The following is a 17,532-nucleotide window of genomic DNA, read 5'->3' on the forward strand; positions in this document are numbered from 1 at the left end:
ATCCAGTCGTCATGACTCCACTCACACTCCACATTTCTTAGTTTCTCATCAAGGGGGGGGGGTGTCTCCTGTCCCCGGTACAAACACACTGCCTGAGGAAGGCTGTGTGTATTTATTTTGTCATTAGCCTTTTTCGAACCACTTATTTATTTATTTTGGTGACGATCCGACCTCCATGCTGCTACTCTGGTTCAAACTGCATCCACCAAACAATATGATTTATCTCGACCTCCCCAAAATAACCAAAATCTGACACGGTGTGAGATGTCTTTTTTAGCTGTTCTGTCTTCATTTCCTGTGATCTTCTCCATGCAGTCAGTCAAAATGAATGAATGAATGGGCGTTTCTTTGACTATTTATAGGCAAATATGGGCGTTACGTGAAGCCCGCAAAAGCTGCACCGCATTTCGAGTCGATTGTGATTTATAAAGGGAAAGCGGCGTAGGAAGTGCTGTACGCACTTTCCTCGCCGCTACGCAATGTTCGGTGAATCGGAAAATGTCGGAAAATGTATGGACCTATTTTTCGGATTTCTACTACGTAAGCAACCTTCGTGAATCCTATGTCACGGTTTGTGAAACAAGCAGGACCCAAATGCAGATATAAACTGAAAACTTCCTTTATTTCAAGGCTATGATATCTCTATACTATGACAAACAGAACACTCACCGCAGAACTAGTCAGGGAACACGACGAACCGACCAAGACAGACAGACAACCCAGAACTTAAATACACACAAGACTCATTCACACAACAAGACACAGGTGAGGAGGGAGGAGAAAACACAGGGGCCCAGGTGAACATAATCAGACAATTAGACACACCAGGGAAACAAATGACAAGAGGAAAACACAGGGAAAAGGACCAGACAATAACCCTATTTAAGGGCAATGGATGTCCACTCTCGGGAGACGACAGACAGTGGTGCGGTTAGCCAAAGTGACAGACCTAATGTTAGCCCTATTTACAGGCAATGGACGTCCACTCTCGGGAGACGACCGACAGTGGTGCGGTTACCCAAAGTGACAGACCTAATGTTAGCCCTAATTACAGGCAATGGACGTCCACTCTCGGGAGACGACCGACAGTGGTGCGGTTAGCCAAAGTGACAGACCTAATTTTACCCAGGGAAAAGTGGTGAAAATGAGAAAATGTATCCGAAAATAGTGCCTCATAATGCGGGCATGTGGACAGTAGCCAGATACTTACAGGCACACACACATGCAGAGACCCAGGGGGCGGAGCACATGGCTTTTTTTCCCAGAAATAAGTCTCTGAGAGGCGGGGAAACTCAGAGGACAGGCTGCGTCACCTCACTTTGTAACCCAGGAAAGGAGCAGGAATCCTGGCTGCGTGAGTGGTAAAAGCGCATTAAGCTGTTTTAATCCGACAGCCACTGATGCGCACGGAAGTCTGGCCGTTTCGTTAACATTTGAATGGCCAAATGGGCGGAAATCCGTCCGTTTCGTTAAAACGCCGGCCTGGAGCCTGTGCAGGACCCCAGTGAGAGCTCCAGACTGTGTGCACTGTGTTAGGGAACCATATGAACGGTGTACATGAGTGTTAAAAGTGCATTCATCTGTTTTAATCCGACAGCCGCAGAGGTGCTGACGGAAAGCAGGCGGAACAAATTGATTATTTTACCCAGGAATAAATGTTTGCAAGGCGGGGAAAGTGTTCCTGCAGCCCCTCCATAACGGTAATAATGATTAGAAATGATTTCCAGGGCAGAAAGCGTTTTTTAAATGTGGAAAAAACTATTTTAAACTGTTTAAAAGGCACAAAGTGATTTGAGTGCAGTTCTCATGTGTCCCCACAGGAGGGCGCATCATCCCAAGGAGCACAGTGCATTAATAGTAAAAAATATAACAAAAACAGGGCAAATCAATGGATTTAAAGTGCAGGGATGCTCCGCACCACACACAGGTACATTCCTAAATCCCCACCATGGTGACCACGGTGATTTAAACTAGTTTCTGCGGGGAAAAGAGTGCTAAAAATCGGATTAAAGCCTGCTAACAGTGTGCTAAAAGTCTGATTGTTTTAGAGACCCATAGTAATGCAGGGTCGGGCCGGGTCAGTGCTTGGATGGGAGACCGCCTGGGAATACCGGTGCTGTAAGCTTTTTTTTAAATGCAGCTACATGCATGGTGACAAGGTACGATTTATACCCTAAAATAGCATGCTAAGCGTGGGTGGATTAGTTTCAAAGCATGCACACTCTGCTCATGTCAGTCTTCCATCAAATAGACCGGGAAAACACCTCTCTTTAGCCCCTCACAGACCACCAAAGGACGGACTAAGCAGCTCCAGCACGGCTCCCTCACATGCACACTCTGCTCATGTCAGTCTTCCATCAAATAGACTGGGGAAAACACCTCTCTTTAGCCCCTCACAGACCACCAAAGGACGGACTAAGCAGCTCCAGCACGGCTCCCTCACATGCACACTCTGCTCATGTCAGTCTTCCATCAAATAGACCGGGGAAAACACCTCTCTTTAGCCCCTCACAGACCACCAAAGGACGGACTAAGCAGCTCCAGCACGGCTCCCTCACATGCACACTCTGCTCATGTCAGTCTTCCATCAAATAGACCGGAGAAAACACCTCTCTTTAGCCCCTCACAGACCACCAAAGGACGGACTAAGCAGCTCCAGCACGGCTCCCTCACATGCACACTCTGCTCATGTCAGTCTTCCATCAAATAGACCGGGGAAAACACCTCTCTTTAGCCCCTCACAGACCACCAAAGCACGGACTAAGCAGCTCCAGCACGGCTCCCTCACATGCACACTCTGCTCATGTCAGTCTTCCATCAAATAGACCGGGGAAAACACCTCTCTTTAGCCCCTCACAGACCACCAAAGGACGGACTAAGCAGCTCCAGCACGGCTCCCTCACATGCACACTCTGCTCATGTCAGTCTTCCATCAAATAGACCGGGGAAAACACCTCTCTTTAGCCCCTCACAGACCACCAAAGGACGGACTAAGCAGCTCCAGCACGGCTCCCTCACATGCACACTCTGCTCATGTCAGTCTTCCATCAAATAGACCGGGGAAAACACCTCTCTTTAGCCCCTCACAGACCCCGAAGCAGCTCCAGCATGGCTTCCTAACACGGGCAAACAGGTTTTTTCTTTTTAACACACCTCCAGGAGAGGGACCGGGAAAAGCAACTCTCTTGGGCACCTCACAGAGCCCCAAAGGACGGCCAAATGACCTCCAGCCTCTCTCCCTCACATGGAGCTCAGGTTATTTCATACCTCCAGGAGAGGGACCGGGAAAACCACCTCTCTGTAACCCCTCACAGAGCCCCAAAGGACGGACTGAGGACCTCCGGCAACAGTGGCACTTCCATAACCTCGTGCACCGTGAGTCCCCGGGCCCCTGGACTTAAGCACTCCCCCACGGACTAAACCCAGCGGATCACACCCTACAGAAGCTCATGCCCCTGGTAACCCTAAATGGGGTGGATTTTGCGGTGCTTTACCGTCCGCACATCGGCATCCATATTCGGCCTTCTTCATGACACCACCACCCCTTCTTTGGAGGATATTCTCATGCTCCTGGTAACCCTTTAAATAGTCTGATACTACCAGGGCTCATCACCGCACTTTACAAGCCAGAAATACTGTTTAAATGGTCAGGGAAAGTGTTTTTAAACATCTGGAAGAGAGTTGTAGCCTGTCATTTTGCACGATATCATTTAACATTGAACATCTCCTGGAAATGCACAGAATATGTCCATTTCCAGGAGAGGGTCAATGTTAAATGATATCCTGCAAAATGACAGGCTAAAACACCCAGGGATACATGTTTGAAAGGCAGGGAAAAGTTGTTTAAAATAGTCTGATACGTCCAGGGCGCATCACCGCATTTTACAAGCCAGGGAAGGTGTCTTAATCATTGGTACACATTGTTTAAATAGTCTGATACCTGGCACTGTATTTGCCCCTGGGAACCTTCAAGGTTATACTAATGTTTTATTATTTATTTAATTATCACACCATTTTTACAAAAACAGTATACAAAATATACATAATAAACATAATAACAACATGATTAACAGGGGCCTGGGGGCCATATTAGCCGTCTAACTTGTACGGTGCACCGGGGAAAAAAGGTTGAGTCCACGGCCCCTTTCCCCTCATCAGGAGTATCAATCGGTCCTGAAGAAGAGGTATCGCTGCTCTCCGCCCCTGAGTCCTCTTCGGAGGTAGCTGACGGTGGTAGATCTCCTTCTGATGATGATGCTGCTGCAGCTGCTGCCGCCCTGAACATGGAGCGGATCTTCAATCCCTCCTTTATTCCAGGCGTATTCGCTTAGAACCGGTCTGCAGTGCTTACGTCGTGACACATAAACCTAGCGAGAATCGACCTGCTTTCTGGATCTTGGTGATTCTTGATATTGTCAGCCAGGGCAGTGCGCAAGATGGTGAAGGTGACGGCTGTTTCTAGCCCAGCATTTTCTTGGACGCGTGCTTCCCCGTTGTGAAAAGGAAGAATTCACTCCGAGGACCCGACAAGCCCTCTTTTATCCCCATCCACCGCATGACCCAGCTAAACTCCTTTATTGTAAGCACCAGCTGTGCTTCGCCAAATGTCTTGGCAGTCTTGTGATCCTGCACGTGGATGATGTAGCCCTCAGCAGTGCCCCTTCTGTCCGCCTCAAAGACCTCCGTGTTGGTCATGTTTGCGTACACACCCGGACGGTGGCCATACAGGAGGCTCCAATGGAGGGTTAGATAGCCATATAGCAGGTACTGGGTGATTGAGGTCGGATTGCTAGCCATCAGGTCAAGGAGATCAGGGATGCGCTTCTCAGCGGCCGCCATGGCGGCGAGAAGCTCCTCCTGGCTCGGCAGACGATCCAGCTTGTTCCTCTTCACCTTAAACTGGTGGACAGTGACAGACTTTTTCAAATCGTTCATGTTGGCTTTCACCTCTCTGATGATGTGGGTCATATCAGACTGGGTGAGCCTGCACCCCGGAGCTTTGACGCAGACAAGTACCTCAGGAAATGGTTCACAGTCTTCAGGAACAACAGCGATGTTGTGACTGCCCGGCCCGACTTTGAAATATACTCGCTCCAGCCACGGACCCTCTTTGTGTCTTTTAGAAACAGCCAGTCTGACAGCCGGTCAACACGGTGGGCCATGAATACTAGGAAGTTCTTTATCCGGCTGACATTGGACATACAATTCTCTTTCCGTTTTACTGTCGGTGCGAGACCCTCACAATGACCTCTGTATGTCTGAATGTACGTCTCCATGCTTTTAGGCAACGTGATTTCACGCATGGTATTCCCCCGTCCCTTCCCAGTGGACCAATGATTTCGGGGAGAGGGCCAGTCCTTAGCCAGATTAGCTTTCAGCTTATTGGAGACAGACGCACGGGTCTTTTGGCATACAGGGGTCTCACTACTGGAGGCTTCTACGGACCGCATGACAGTCTTCACCGGGGTCTTGCTTCCGGAGGCTTCTGGGGACCGCATCACAGACTTGAGAGGGGTCACACTCGCAGAGGCTTCTATGGACCGCATGACAGTCTTCACCTGGGTCTCACTACCGGAGGCTTCTGGGGACCGCATGACAGTCTTCACCGGGGTCTTGCTTCCGGAGGCTTCTGGGGACCGCATCACAGACTTGAGAGGGGTCTCACTCGCAGAGGCTTCTATGGACCGCATGACAGTCTTCACCTGGGTCTCACTACCGGAGGCTTCTGGGGACCGCATGACAGTCTTCACCGGTGTCTTGCTTCCGGAGGCTTCTGGGGACCGCATCACAGACTTGAGAGGGGTCTCACTCGCAGAGGCTTCTATGGACCGCATGACAGTCTTCACCTGGGTCTCACTACCGGAGGCTTCTGGGGACCGCATCACAGACTTGAGAGGGGTCTCACTCGCAGAGGCTTCTATGGACCGCATGACAGTCTTCACCGGGGTCTTGCTTCCGGAGGCTTCTGGGGACCGCATCAAAGTCTTCACCGGGGTCTTGAGAGGGGTATTGCTGCCAGAGGCTACTGTGTTCTAGGGGTTTCACGACTACCAATATTTACTAGTCGACTTATTTTTCAAAATAATAGTCGTTACGTCATAATAAAGACACACAAAGAGAGGTGTAAAACTGTATTTTATATTGGAACTCATAGTTACATTAAACACTGCATTTTAATTTGTGTTACATGACAAACAGTAACTGGACTCACCAAAATCTACAGCAAAAGACTCTGTTTCCATAAATGCCACGTAAATCCAGTGCGCAACAGCGCATTGCGCAACATTTTACTCGCTGTCCTCCAGGATAACGTCCACCTTTCCAGATTTTTGGTTTGCGTTGAGGAACACCAACGCATCAACATGTGAGGGAAGGAGGCTTGACCGCTGTCGGGTGACAGTGTTGCCTGCCAGGGAAAAAACCCTCTCACTCGGGGTGCTTGTGGCTGGAATAGCCAGGTAGCTCCTCGAAAGCTTGGCTAAACGGGGGAATAGGTGCGCGTTTTCTGCCCACCACTCCAGTGGGTTATCCATTGTGGGGATATGCGGTGTCCGCTGGCAGTAATCCCGTAGCTCATCCTCAGCATCACTGTTGTTGACCCGTTTTTTCTTGCTGCTGCTCTGGAAATGAGCTCCAAACAGCTGTTCAAAGTCACTCTCCAGTCTCGCCTTTTTGCAACTTGCTTCCGCCAGCTCCACTCCAACGTTGTCTGCGATCTCCTCTTCACCTACAGCAAAAATGAACCACATTAATGATAAACACATTGTTTTACAATTTGGCCGGTTTAAGTAGGACTTTTTTGTGAAACAATTATCGCTAGTTCAACTCTATTTACCTGTAGCTCCCGGTTGTTCCACCTCTCCGTCTTCACGCACTAATTGAGTCAGGTGCGCCTGGGCTTCCTCTCTGACATCGTCTGGAAGGAACTTCAGATGCTTAAATCGTGGATCTAGCATGCATGCCGTGATCGGGATGGATTCTGCCAGCAGGCGAGACAACAGTTTGAAGCGGGTGATGAGCTCTTTCCTCACGGTATTCTTGAAGGAACAAATAGCCGCCAGATCGGACTCATTTGCACTTAGCGTGTTGTTAGCCATGTTCAGTAGGACGGGGTAGATGAAGGACAGCCCGACGTGATTTTCTCCGCACATGATAGTTGTCGCCTTTGCTAGAGGCCTGAGCACCGGGATCAGCTGTTCCACCAGTTCCCACTGGCACTCTCTCATGGCGAGGGATCTTCGGATGCCAACTTTTGTCACTGTCTCATCTGCAAGGACGGCCTGCACCGGGAGTCTCTGCTCATACAGTCGCTCGAGCATGGTGAACGTTGAATTTCAGCGGGTCGCACAGTCGTTTTGGAGTTTGTGTAGTTTTACTCCAAGCTGTTCTTGACGTTTCTTCAAAGCACAAAGTGCTACTGAGGAGTGACGAAAATGACTGACAACACGCCTGGCAGCATCTGTGGTCTTGGCGATTTCTGATAAGTGCAACCCTGCTTTTATTGCTAGTTGAATGGTGTGTCCGGCGCATCCAAGGTGGTGGGGAAACTGCTCGCAGAGCTCCATTGCCAGGTTCATGCTGCTTGCATTGTCATGAATAGTGCAAAACACAACTAAGTCCCACTCCTCAATTGTTTCTTTGAGCCTCTGGGCTATATTCACAGCGGTGTGTCTCTCTGGCATGATAGTGGTTCGCAGCACTCTGGATTTTAACTCCCAGGTGTCTGTGATGTAGTGGGCAGTTATGGTGATGTATGGATCCATGGTGCAAGATGTCCACAGATCAGTGGTTAGTGAGACACTTTTATCTTTCATCTCATTGGCAATCCTCGCTTTCACAGTGTTGTACTGATGCATGATGTTGCTCCAAAGTGTAGCATGTGACGGGATCTTATAGCCTGGCTCGAAAAACTTCATAATGTCCCTGAAGCCTTCTCCGGAAAGGGCAGAAAGTGGTCGAACATCCTTGACGACAAAGTTGATAAGCAAGTCTGTTATCTGCTGTCTTCTTTTGTCCGTAACGGGGCGCTTGGAAAAATCAATAATGCTCGTCTGTCTCTGTCCAGTGCTGACGGCGGTCCGTTGCTCACTGGTGCTAGCATTACTGCTAGTGCTAGCTGTCGCCAGCGGGTGTTTCATTTTAAGATGGTTGCGCATAGCAGATGTATTTTTGTTGTACTTCAGTACAGCTGTACACAACTGACACTTCACTGTGGAGTTGGTTATATCTTCGTTGAAGTACTGCCATACATATGAATGTCGGACGTTTTTTGGAGCATTTTGCAGCACATCGTTTACCTCCATTTTGTTCACGACTAGTCGACTAGGGCCTACAGCACCGACTAGTGGTAAAGGTAGTCGACTAGTCGACTAGTCGATTAGTTGGTGAAACCCCTACTGTGTTCATGCCAGGGGTACTTGAGATTGCTAGGCCCTTAAATCGTATACATTCTTCGTCTTCCTCAAGCAGAGCAGCAGTGGCACTCTGCTTCCTGGGTTTTAGAACCTGTTTTAGCCTGGAGCGCAGGGTCTTCACCTCATCAATGAGGGCATCCTTCTGAGCCCTCAATGCCACATTTTCCAGCCTCACCTGCCTGCAGTCCTCTTCGTCACACTCAGTATGTGGCGGGTCAAATTTGCTGATACCGCAGCTGGTTGGACACTAGCCGTAGAAGAACACCCGGGCGGGACCAGGCATGTCCCTCTTTGCAGACAAGCATATATGTGCTCCGGCATTCGCCGCATATATTTGTCCGCCCCAGGAGCAGAGTCAAACCCGCAGTTTGGATGAACCGACCGCCAGAGCACCGGCACGAGGCCGGGCCGGCGGAGGCCTTCCGATGGCGGGTCGCGTTTGCCATTCGATCAATATCTTTGCAGACAAGCATATATGTGGTTGTTACGCAGGATCAAACAGGTAGTGTGATGAAGTAGGGTCCTGTGCCCGGAGCAAGGCCAATTGCTGAATGCCGCAGCCGACTAAGGCCGCTATGCCACAGTGGAGGATGAGAGAAACAGGTGTTTGTCTTGCATTCCGCGGCGAAGTGGGGAGGTTGAACTTCCACCCCGCTACGGAACCCGTGGTGGGACCCCTGAGTCAGACGGTTCGTCTTGGAAACGCTTCATATCGGTCGGCCTGGGAGGTAAGAGACACGCAGGGTAACGGACACGCAGGGTTACCCCCACGCAGCCCACGCAACACGGAGGAGGCAGGGGAGTCTGGTACCCGGAGGCGCATGGCTGCAACACCGCACTGTAGTCAGGGTTTCGAGTTTTTCGAGCCAGGTCCCGGTGAAACGCAGGACTCCAGCAGGAGCCTCCAGCAGACCCCCCCGACGGTTCCCTCGTCCCTCCCGGCCATCAGAGTCGAACCCGCAGTTCGGAGGAACCGACCGCCAGAGCACCGGCACGAGGCCGGGCCGGCCGAGGCCCTCCGATGGCGGGTCGCGTTTGCCATTCGATCAATGAGAAATCAGAAGAGGAAGGGAAAAAAAAGAATAACTTGTCTTTTTGGAGTTCCATAAAAAAAATGGGTGAAAATGAAAAAATGTATCCGAAAATAGTGCCTCATAAGGCGGGTAGAGTCCCCTGACAACTCCCCTCGCATTCCTCCACGCTCTGAAAAAGTCTGAGTTGTTTTTTTGGAGAACCATCAAAAAGGGCTAAAAGTGTTAAAATGTATCCGAAAATAGTGCCTCATGAGGCGGGTAGAGTCCCCTGACAACTCCCCTTGCATTCCTCCACTCTCAAAAAGTAACACTTTACTTTTTGGAGAACCGTACAAAACGGCTAAAAGTGTTGAAATGTATCCGAAAATAGTGCCTCATGAGGAGGGTAGAGTCCCTTGACAACTCCCCTTGCATTCCTCCACTCTCATAAAGTAACACTTTACTTTTTGGAGAACCGTACAAAACGGCTAAAAGTGTTGAAATGTATCCGAAATAGTGCCTCATGAGGCGGGTAAAGTCCCCTGACAACTCCCCTTGCATTCCTCCACTCTCACAAAGTAACACTTTACTTTTTGGAGAACCGTACAAAACGGCTAAAAGTGTTGAAATGTATCCGAAAATTGTGTCTCATAATTCCTTGACAACGCCTGCATTCCTCCAGAGACCAGTTTCCCAAACTCAAAGTTTTGCAACCATGACAGAGTGTGTTTGCTCCACAAGTGGTATTCAAGCCAGAATGCAGTTGGGGTGTATGAAAAGAGACGAACAACCCGGAAGTGGAAGTGAAGTCGGAGACGCGTGACAGAAAGCTCAGAGAGAATCGGAAAACTCGGATACATACAGAAACGGTAGCATTGGACTGTTATTGTTTGGCGGATTTGCATATACTGTACATTGAGTGTTTCATCATGTCAACCAGCTCAGATGGTAGCCAAAGAGACGATATGGAATGGATGATATCCAAAGCTGCGAGGAAGAAAAGATCTTTGAAAGAAAGAGATAGTTCAGAAAGAGCTAGAAGGTGGTCGGATTGGTCGGGTGAAGCCGACAAGGCTAATCAAAGCAAAAAATCAAAAATCTGTCAAAGTGTCAGCCAAGCAAGGTTGGATAAAGAACTAGAACACGAGTGGAAAGTTGTAATAGAATTCAATCAGGATGGTGGGCATTACCACCCGATTAAACTTACCAAAGCAATTGAAAAAGAGATTGGAAAAATTAAATTCGCTAAATTCATGAACAACAAGCGGGTTTTGATACATGCCAATAACAAACAGCAGCAGGAAAAGATTCTGGGAATGAACTCACTGAATGGGGAGAAAATGAAGGCGCATGTCCCAGGAGCAATGGCAAAACTGAGAGGAGTAATTTCAGGAGTACCATTGGACATGTCAGTGGAAGATATTAAAAGTGAATTAAAAGGAGGTAAAGTAGTGGAAGTCACAAGGCTTAAAAGCAAACGGGATGGCACATTCAAAGAAACATTATCAGTTCTCATTCAGTTTGAGAGAACATTACCTAGTACAAATGGGATATTTGAACTTCACTGTTAGGGAGTACATTCCCAAACCTCTCAGGTGTTACGCATGTCAACGAATGGGGCACACAGCACAGCAGTGTAAAGGGCAGCTAAGGTGTGCGAGATGCGGAGGAAAACATGAGTATTGAAAATGTGAAAAGGATGCAAAGGTTAAATGTTGTAACTGCGGAGGAGATCACAGTGCTGCGTTTGGAGGATGTGAAGTGCAGAGAGAGGCCAGAGAGGTGCAGAGGGTTAAGATTACAAACAAAGTTTCATACGCAGAAGCAGTAAAGAAAGTAAGGGGAACAATAACAATCAATAAGACCCCTAGTGTAATGGAGCAGAGCATTACAATACAAAATGGCAGGAACACACCAAAAAGTAACCTTCAAATCCAACCCCACAGCGCCACCAAGAGTAAAGAGGATGATGATGTTCTAGGAGTGAAAAAGGTGAATCTTGTGGTATTCATATGCCATACTGTAAATGTTGCATTACAGTTAAAAAAGAAAAGTGATAGAATCAAAGCCATTGTGGAGGCAGCTGGAAAATTCCTAGACATGAAAGATATTAAAGCAGATCAGATACATGCAATGTTAGCTCTAAATGGAGCTTGGGAAAATGAAAATCAGGATGAGGGTTAGATCCTTAATCATGGTTCTGCACATACTACAGTGGAACGCAAGAAGCCTCATAGCTAATGGTCAAGAATTCAAGAAATATATATATGAGCTAGAGGTGGTCCCTGAGGTAATATGTGTGCAAGAAACCTGGTTACGACCTCAATTAGACTTTGTCATTCCAGGATTTAGCTGTATAAGGCATGATAGAGCTAATAGTCAAAATGGTGGAGGGTGTGCCACGTTTCTCAAAGATGGTGTTGTATATAGGGAGGTGCAATCTCCTGATGATATAGAGTGTATTATAGTGGAAATTTGCAACCCTAGGAAACAAGATAACATTAGGATAATCAATTTATACAACCCATGTAAAAACCTAACCTCTGATATATTTAAAGAAATAGCAGGCAATAAACATAGGAAGGAAGTTTGGTGTGGTGATTTCAATGCACACAACAGTCTATGGGGCAGCAACCATACAGATAGTAACGGAAATATAGTGGAAGAAATGCTGGAGGAAAGAACACTAGTATGCCTTAATGATGGACATGGCACAAGAGTAGATGTACACAGGGGGAAAGTCTCATGCCTGGATCTGACATTAGTGTCAAACTGTTTGGTGCATACATGCAAATGGTTTGTTTTGAATAGCTCCACTGTAGGAAGTGACCATTATCCAGTGCTTACTAAAATGAATACTAATGTATATATGCAGGAAGGAGGTGTAATAACCAGGTGGTGCTTTGCTAAAGCTGATTGGGGGAAATTTAGGATATGGTGTGAGGAGTCGGTACACCTGCTAACATCAGAGGGAAGCATAGAGGTCATTACAAGCCAAATAACGCAACATATACTGAATGCAGCAGAGAACAGTATACCCAAAACAACAATCAAGGGTAGGAAGAAAGTGGTGCCATGGTGGAATGAGGAATGCAGCAGGGCTATTAAAGAGCGAAATAATGCATTTAGAGAATTAAGGAAAAACATGACGCAAAATAATGTCATAGAGTTTCAAAGGAAAAGGGCATCTGCTCGAAGGACAATTAAATATACAAAAAAGAGAACATGGAGAGAATTTTGATCTACCATTGGCAGAGGAGTTAAATTAGGTGATGTCTGGTCCATGTTTAAGCGGATGAGTGGGAAAAGGAAATCCATTAAAATTCCAGCCTTGGTGGATGGGGAGAGGCTGGCAGTGACAGATAAAGAGAAGGCAGATATGTTAGGAAGGACACTTGCAGCAGTACATAGTGGGGAGCATCTCAGTGATATGCATAGGCAGCAAAAACAGCAGTTACTAGCAGAGAATGGAAACGTGAAGGAGAAGAGACAGGATAATAGGTCGGCTCTGGACGTGGAATTTACAATGTCAGAACTCAAAATAGCCTTACAAGGTACAGGATATACAGCCCCAGGACAAGACCAGCTATGCTATGCTATGTTTAGACAATTACCTATGGAAACTATGAAAATGGTGTTGAGTCTTTTCAATAAAATCTGGAGAGAAGGAGATCTGCCAAGTGTGTGGAAAACAGCAATCGTGCTACCATTCAATAAGCCAGGGAAAGATGCAGCTAACCCTAGTAACTACAGACCAATAGCTCTTACATCACACCTATGTAAATGGATGGAAAAGATCATTGTCCGTAGGCTCTCACATGTACTGGAACAGAAAGGGCTGCTGAGTAGTTTTCAGAGCGGATTTCGTAAAGGGCGTTCCACAATAGATGCGCTAGTAAGAGTGAGTAACGATGTGGAAAAAACATTGAAAATGAAAGAGATAAAGGCAATAGTGTACTTTGACATTGAAAAGGCGTATGACTCTATGTGGAGGGATGGGTTACTGATCAAATTGGGTAGAATGGGTATTGGAGGGAGAATGTACAATTGGGTCAGGGCCTTTTTAACAGACAGGACATTTAGAGTAAAGGTTGGAGCAGATATTTCCAACTATTTTGAAATAGAAAATGGTATTCCCCAAGGGAGTGCAGTCAGTCCAATATTATTTAACATCATGATTAATGATATATTTACATGCTTAGACACATGCATACAATCGGCTCTGTACGCAGATGATGGGGCTATTTGGATGAGGGGAAGAAATGCCCCATACGTAATGGAGAATATAGCTAGAGCGATTACAAAAGTGGAGAGGTGGTCATATAACTGGGGATTCAAAATGTCAGAAAGCAAGTCATGCTACATGGTATTTACAAACAAACGCAAGATTGATGGCCAACAGCTAACACTATATGAGCGTCCAATGACAAAGGTAAATGAGTTCAAATACCTAGGACTGTGGTTTGATAGCAAATACACATGGAAAATGCATATTAATCAAGTGGAAACAAAATGCAAAAAAGTATTAAATTTATTGCGAGCTGTAGTTGGATGCAACTGGGGCGCAGATAAACAAGCATTAATAGACATTTACAGATCAATTATGAGGTCCACAATAGATTACGGTTGTATAGTATATGGAACAGCAGCAAAAACATCGCTTTTAAAAATTGATAGAATACAATATAAAGCATTGCGGCTGTGTATTGGAGCAATAAAGTCATCCCCTATTAATGCAGTTCTGATAGAAGCAGGAGAGACACCTCTGGAGATCAGAAGAGAGAAACTTGCTCTGTCATACTGGGTCAGACTACAAGGTAGTGGAGAAGAAAATATTTCAAACAGAATATTACAGGATTGCTGGGAATATGCAAAATTCCAGGGACGTGGGTTTGGCTGGACGAGTAAGGAAAGAACGAGGGAATATGGAGTGGAGAATATCACGTTTGCCAAAGCAACCCCATTTAGCAGTGTTCCCCCATGGCTGTTCCCAGAAGCTAACATAGATATGAATATCATAGAAAGGAAAAAAGAGTGGCAAATAAATGAAGTGGGAATTAAAACAAGTATGTATCTGAACGAAAAGTACTACAATTACCTACAAATTTATACAGATGGCTCTAAGAACAAGGAAGAGCGTGTTGGAGTTGGCATATACATCCCAGACTTTAAAATATCTATTTTAAAAAGAACATCTGATCAATTATCAGTGTATACAGCAGAAATGCTTGCTGTAATAATAGGATTACAGTGGGTTGAAGAGGTCAGACCAGATAGGGTGGTTATATGTACAGATTCATTGTCCATATTACAAAGCATACAATCAACAACAACTACTAGAGAAGACATTCTCATAGAACTGAATCATAGCCTGTTAAGACTGCACAGAAGCGGCATAGATCTGCAGTTCTGCTGGGTGCCTGCACATGAGGGGGTGAAAGGGAACGAGTGTGCTGATAGATTAGCAAAAACTGCACTACAAAAGCAAATAACACTACCAGTTCAACTTGGTAAAGGAGAGGGAAAAGCAGTCATTAAGAAGAAAGGGATGGAGATCTGGCAGAAAAGGTGGGAGGAAGACCAGAAAGGCAAGGACTATCACAAAGTACAAAATACAATTACAATTAATATTCATAAAGAAAGAAACAGAAGGGAGGAAATCATGATGGCTAGACTCCGAATAAATTACACGGCTTTGAACAGTACGCTGTATATCATGGGGAAAAGTGACAGTAACAAGTGTGGGAACTGTGCAGTAAAAGAAGATGTAGAACATATCTTGTTACATTGTGACATCTATAAAGCGGAAAGAGAACAATTAAAGGCTAAAGTCTTAGAGGCAGAGAGGGAGTGGAGTGTGGTTGGTGTTTTGGGAACAAAAGGAGAGGGAGTAAAAGCTACCAGAAAGGCACTGTTTAAATTTTTGAGTGAAACTGGGGTAAGAAAAAGAATTTAACATTAGGTAAGGAAAGAACATAGATTTTTTTTTTTTTAAATTTCTTTAATGGTTTTATTAATTAATTTTTATTTTATTTTGATTAGAACATAGGTTAATGAGTTGGAATGATGTGATGATGCATACTCATGTACAGTAGGTGGCGGTATGCACCTTTTAAGTTGTTTGCAATCCGCCAAAAGCAAGAGAAGAAGAAGAAGAAGTTGGGGTGTATGTACAAAAATAATGTGTCCGAAAAGGCTTCTGTTAATGCGGCTACAGTTTCCTGAAAACTTGCCTTGCATTCCTCCACTCTCACAAAGTAACACTTTACTTTTTGGAGAACCGTACAAAACGGCTAAAAGTGTTTAAATGTATCCGAAAATAGTGCCTCGTGAGGCGGGTAGAGTCCCCTGACAACTCCCCTTGCATTCCTCCACTCTCACAAAGTAACACTTTACTTTTTGGAGAACCGTACAAAACGGCTAAAAGTGTTGAAATGTATCCGAAAATAGTGCCTCGTGAGGCGGGTAGAGTCCCTTGACAACTCCCCTTGCATTCCTCCACTCTCATAAAGTAACACTTTACTTTTTGGAGAACCGTACAAAACGGCTAAAAGTGTTGAAATGTATCCGAAAATTGTGTCTCATAATTCCTTGACAACGCCTGCATTCCTCCAGAGACCAGTTTCCCAAACTCAAAGTTTTGCAACCATGACAGAGTGTGTTTGCTCCACAAGTGGTATTCAAGCCAGAATGCAGTTGGGGTGTATGAAAAGAGACGAACAACCCGGAAGTGGAAGTGAAGTCGGAGACGCGTGACAGAAAGCTCAGAGAGAATCGGAAAACTCGGATACATACAGAAACGGTAGCATTGGACTGTTATTGTTTGGCGGATTTGCATATACTGTACATTGAGTGTTTCATCATGTCAACCAGCTCAGATGGTAGCCAAAGAGACGATATGGAATGGATGATATCCAAAGCTGCGAGGAAGAAAAGATCTTTGAAAGAAAGAGATAGTTCAGAAAGAGCTAGAAGGTGGTCGGATTGGTCGGGTGAAGCCGACAAGGCTAATCAAAGCAAAAAATCAAAAATCTGTCAAAGTGTCAGCCAAGCAAGGTTGGATAAAGAACTAGAACACGAGTGGAAAGTTGTAATAGAATTCAATCAGGATGGTGGGCATTACCACCCGATTAAACTTACCAAAGCAATTGAAAAAGAGATTGGAAAAATTAAATTCGCTAAATTCATGAACAACAAGCGGGTTTTGATACATGCCAATAACAAACAGCAGCAGGAAAAGATTCTGGGAATGAACTCACTGAATGGGGAGAAAATGAAGGCGCATGTCCCAGGAGCAATGGCAAAACTGAGAGGAGTAATTTCAGGAGTACCATTGGACATGTCAGTGGAAGATATTAAAAGTGAATTAAAAGGAGGTAAAGTAGTGGAAGTCACAAGGCTTAAAAGCAAACGGGATGGCACATTCAAAGAAACATTATCAGTTCTCATTCAGTTTGAGAGAACATTACCTAGTACAAATGGGATATTTGAACTTCACTGTTAGGGAGTACATTCCCAAACCTCTCAGGTGTTACGCATGTCAACGAATGGGGCACACAGCACAGCAGTGTAAAGGGCAGCTAAGGTGTGCGAGATGCGGAGGAAAACATGAGTATTGAAAATGTGAAAAGGATGCAAAGGTTAAATGTTGTAACTGCGGAGGAGATCACAGTGCTGCGTTTGGAGGATGTGAAGTGCAGAGAGAGGCCAGAGAGGTGCAGAGGGTTAAGATTACAAACAAAGTTTCATACGCAGAAGCAGTAAAGAAAGTAAGGGGAACAATAACAATCAATAAGACCCCTAGTGTAATGGAGCAGAGCATTACAATACAAAATGGCAGGAACACACCAAAAAGTAACCTTCAAATCCAACCCCACAGCGCCACCAAGAGTAAAGAGGATGATGATGTTCTAGGAGTGAAAAAGGTGAATCTTGTGGTATTCATATGCCATACTGTAAATGTTGCATTACAGTTAAAAAAGAAAAGTGATAGAATCAAAGCCATTGTGGAGGCAGCTGGAAAATTCCTAGACATGAAAGATATTAAAGCAGATCAGATACATGCAATGTTAGCTCTAAATGGAGCTTGGGAAAATGAAAATCAG

General features: G+C 45.7%; 1 protein-coding gene across 1 annotated transcript; it reads right to left on the reverse strand.

The window, feature by feature from the left end:
• Positions 1 to 6,117: 6,117 nt before the first annotated feature.
• Positions 6,118 to 7,327, reverse strand: LOC307025304 (E3 SUMO-protein ligase ZBED1-like). The gene is made up of 2 exons (XM_079659940.1): positions 6,836 to 7,327; positions 6,118 to 6,727 (listed from the first exon to the last, which is right to left on the reverse strand). The coding sequence occupies exons 1-2, from the start codon at positions 7,317 to 7,319 to the stop codon at positions 6,288 to 6,290; spliced, it is 924 nt and encodes a 307-aa protein (XP_079516066.1). The 5' UTR covers positions 7,320 to 7,327; the 3' UTR covers positions 6,118 to 6,287.
• Positions 7,328 to 17,532: the final 10,205 nt, after the last annotated feature.

This window comes from Notothenia rossii (assembly GCF_949606895.1).
Source record: "Notothenia rossii genome assembly, chromosome: 1".
Taxonomy (NCBI): domain Eukaryota; kingdom Metazoa; phylum Chordata; class Actinopteri; order Perciformes; family Nototheniidae; genus Notothenia; species Notothenia rossii.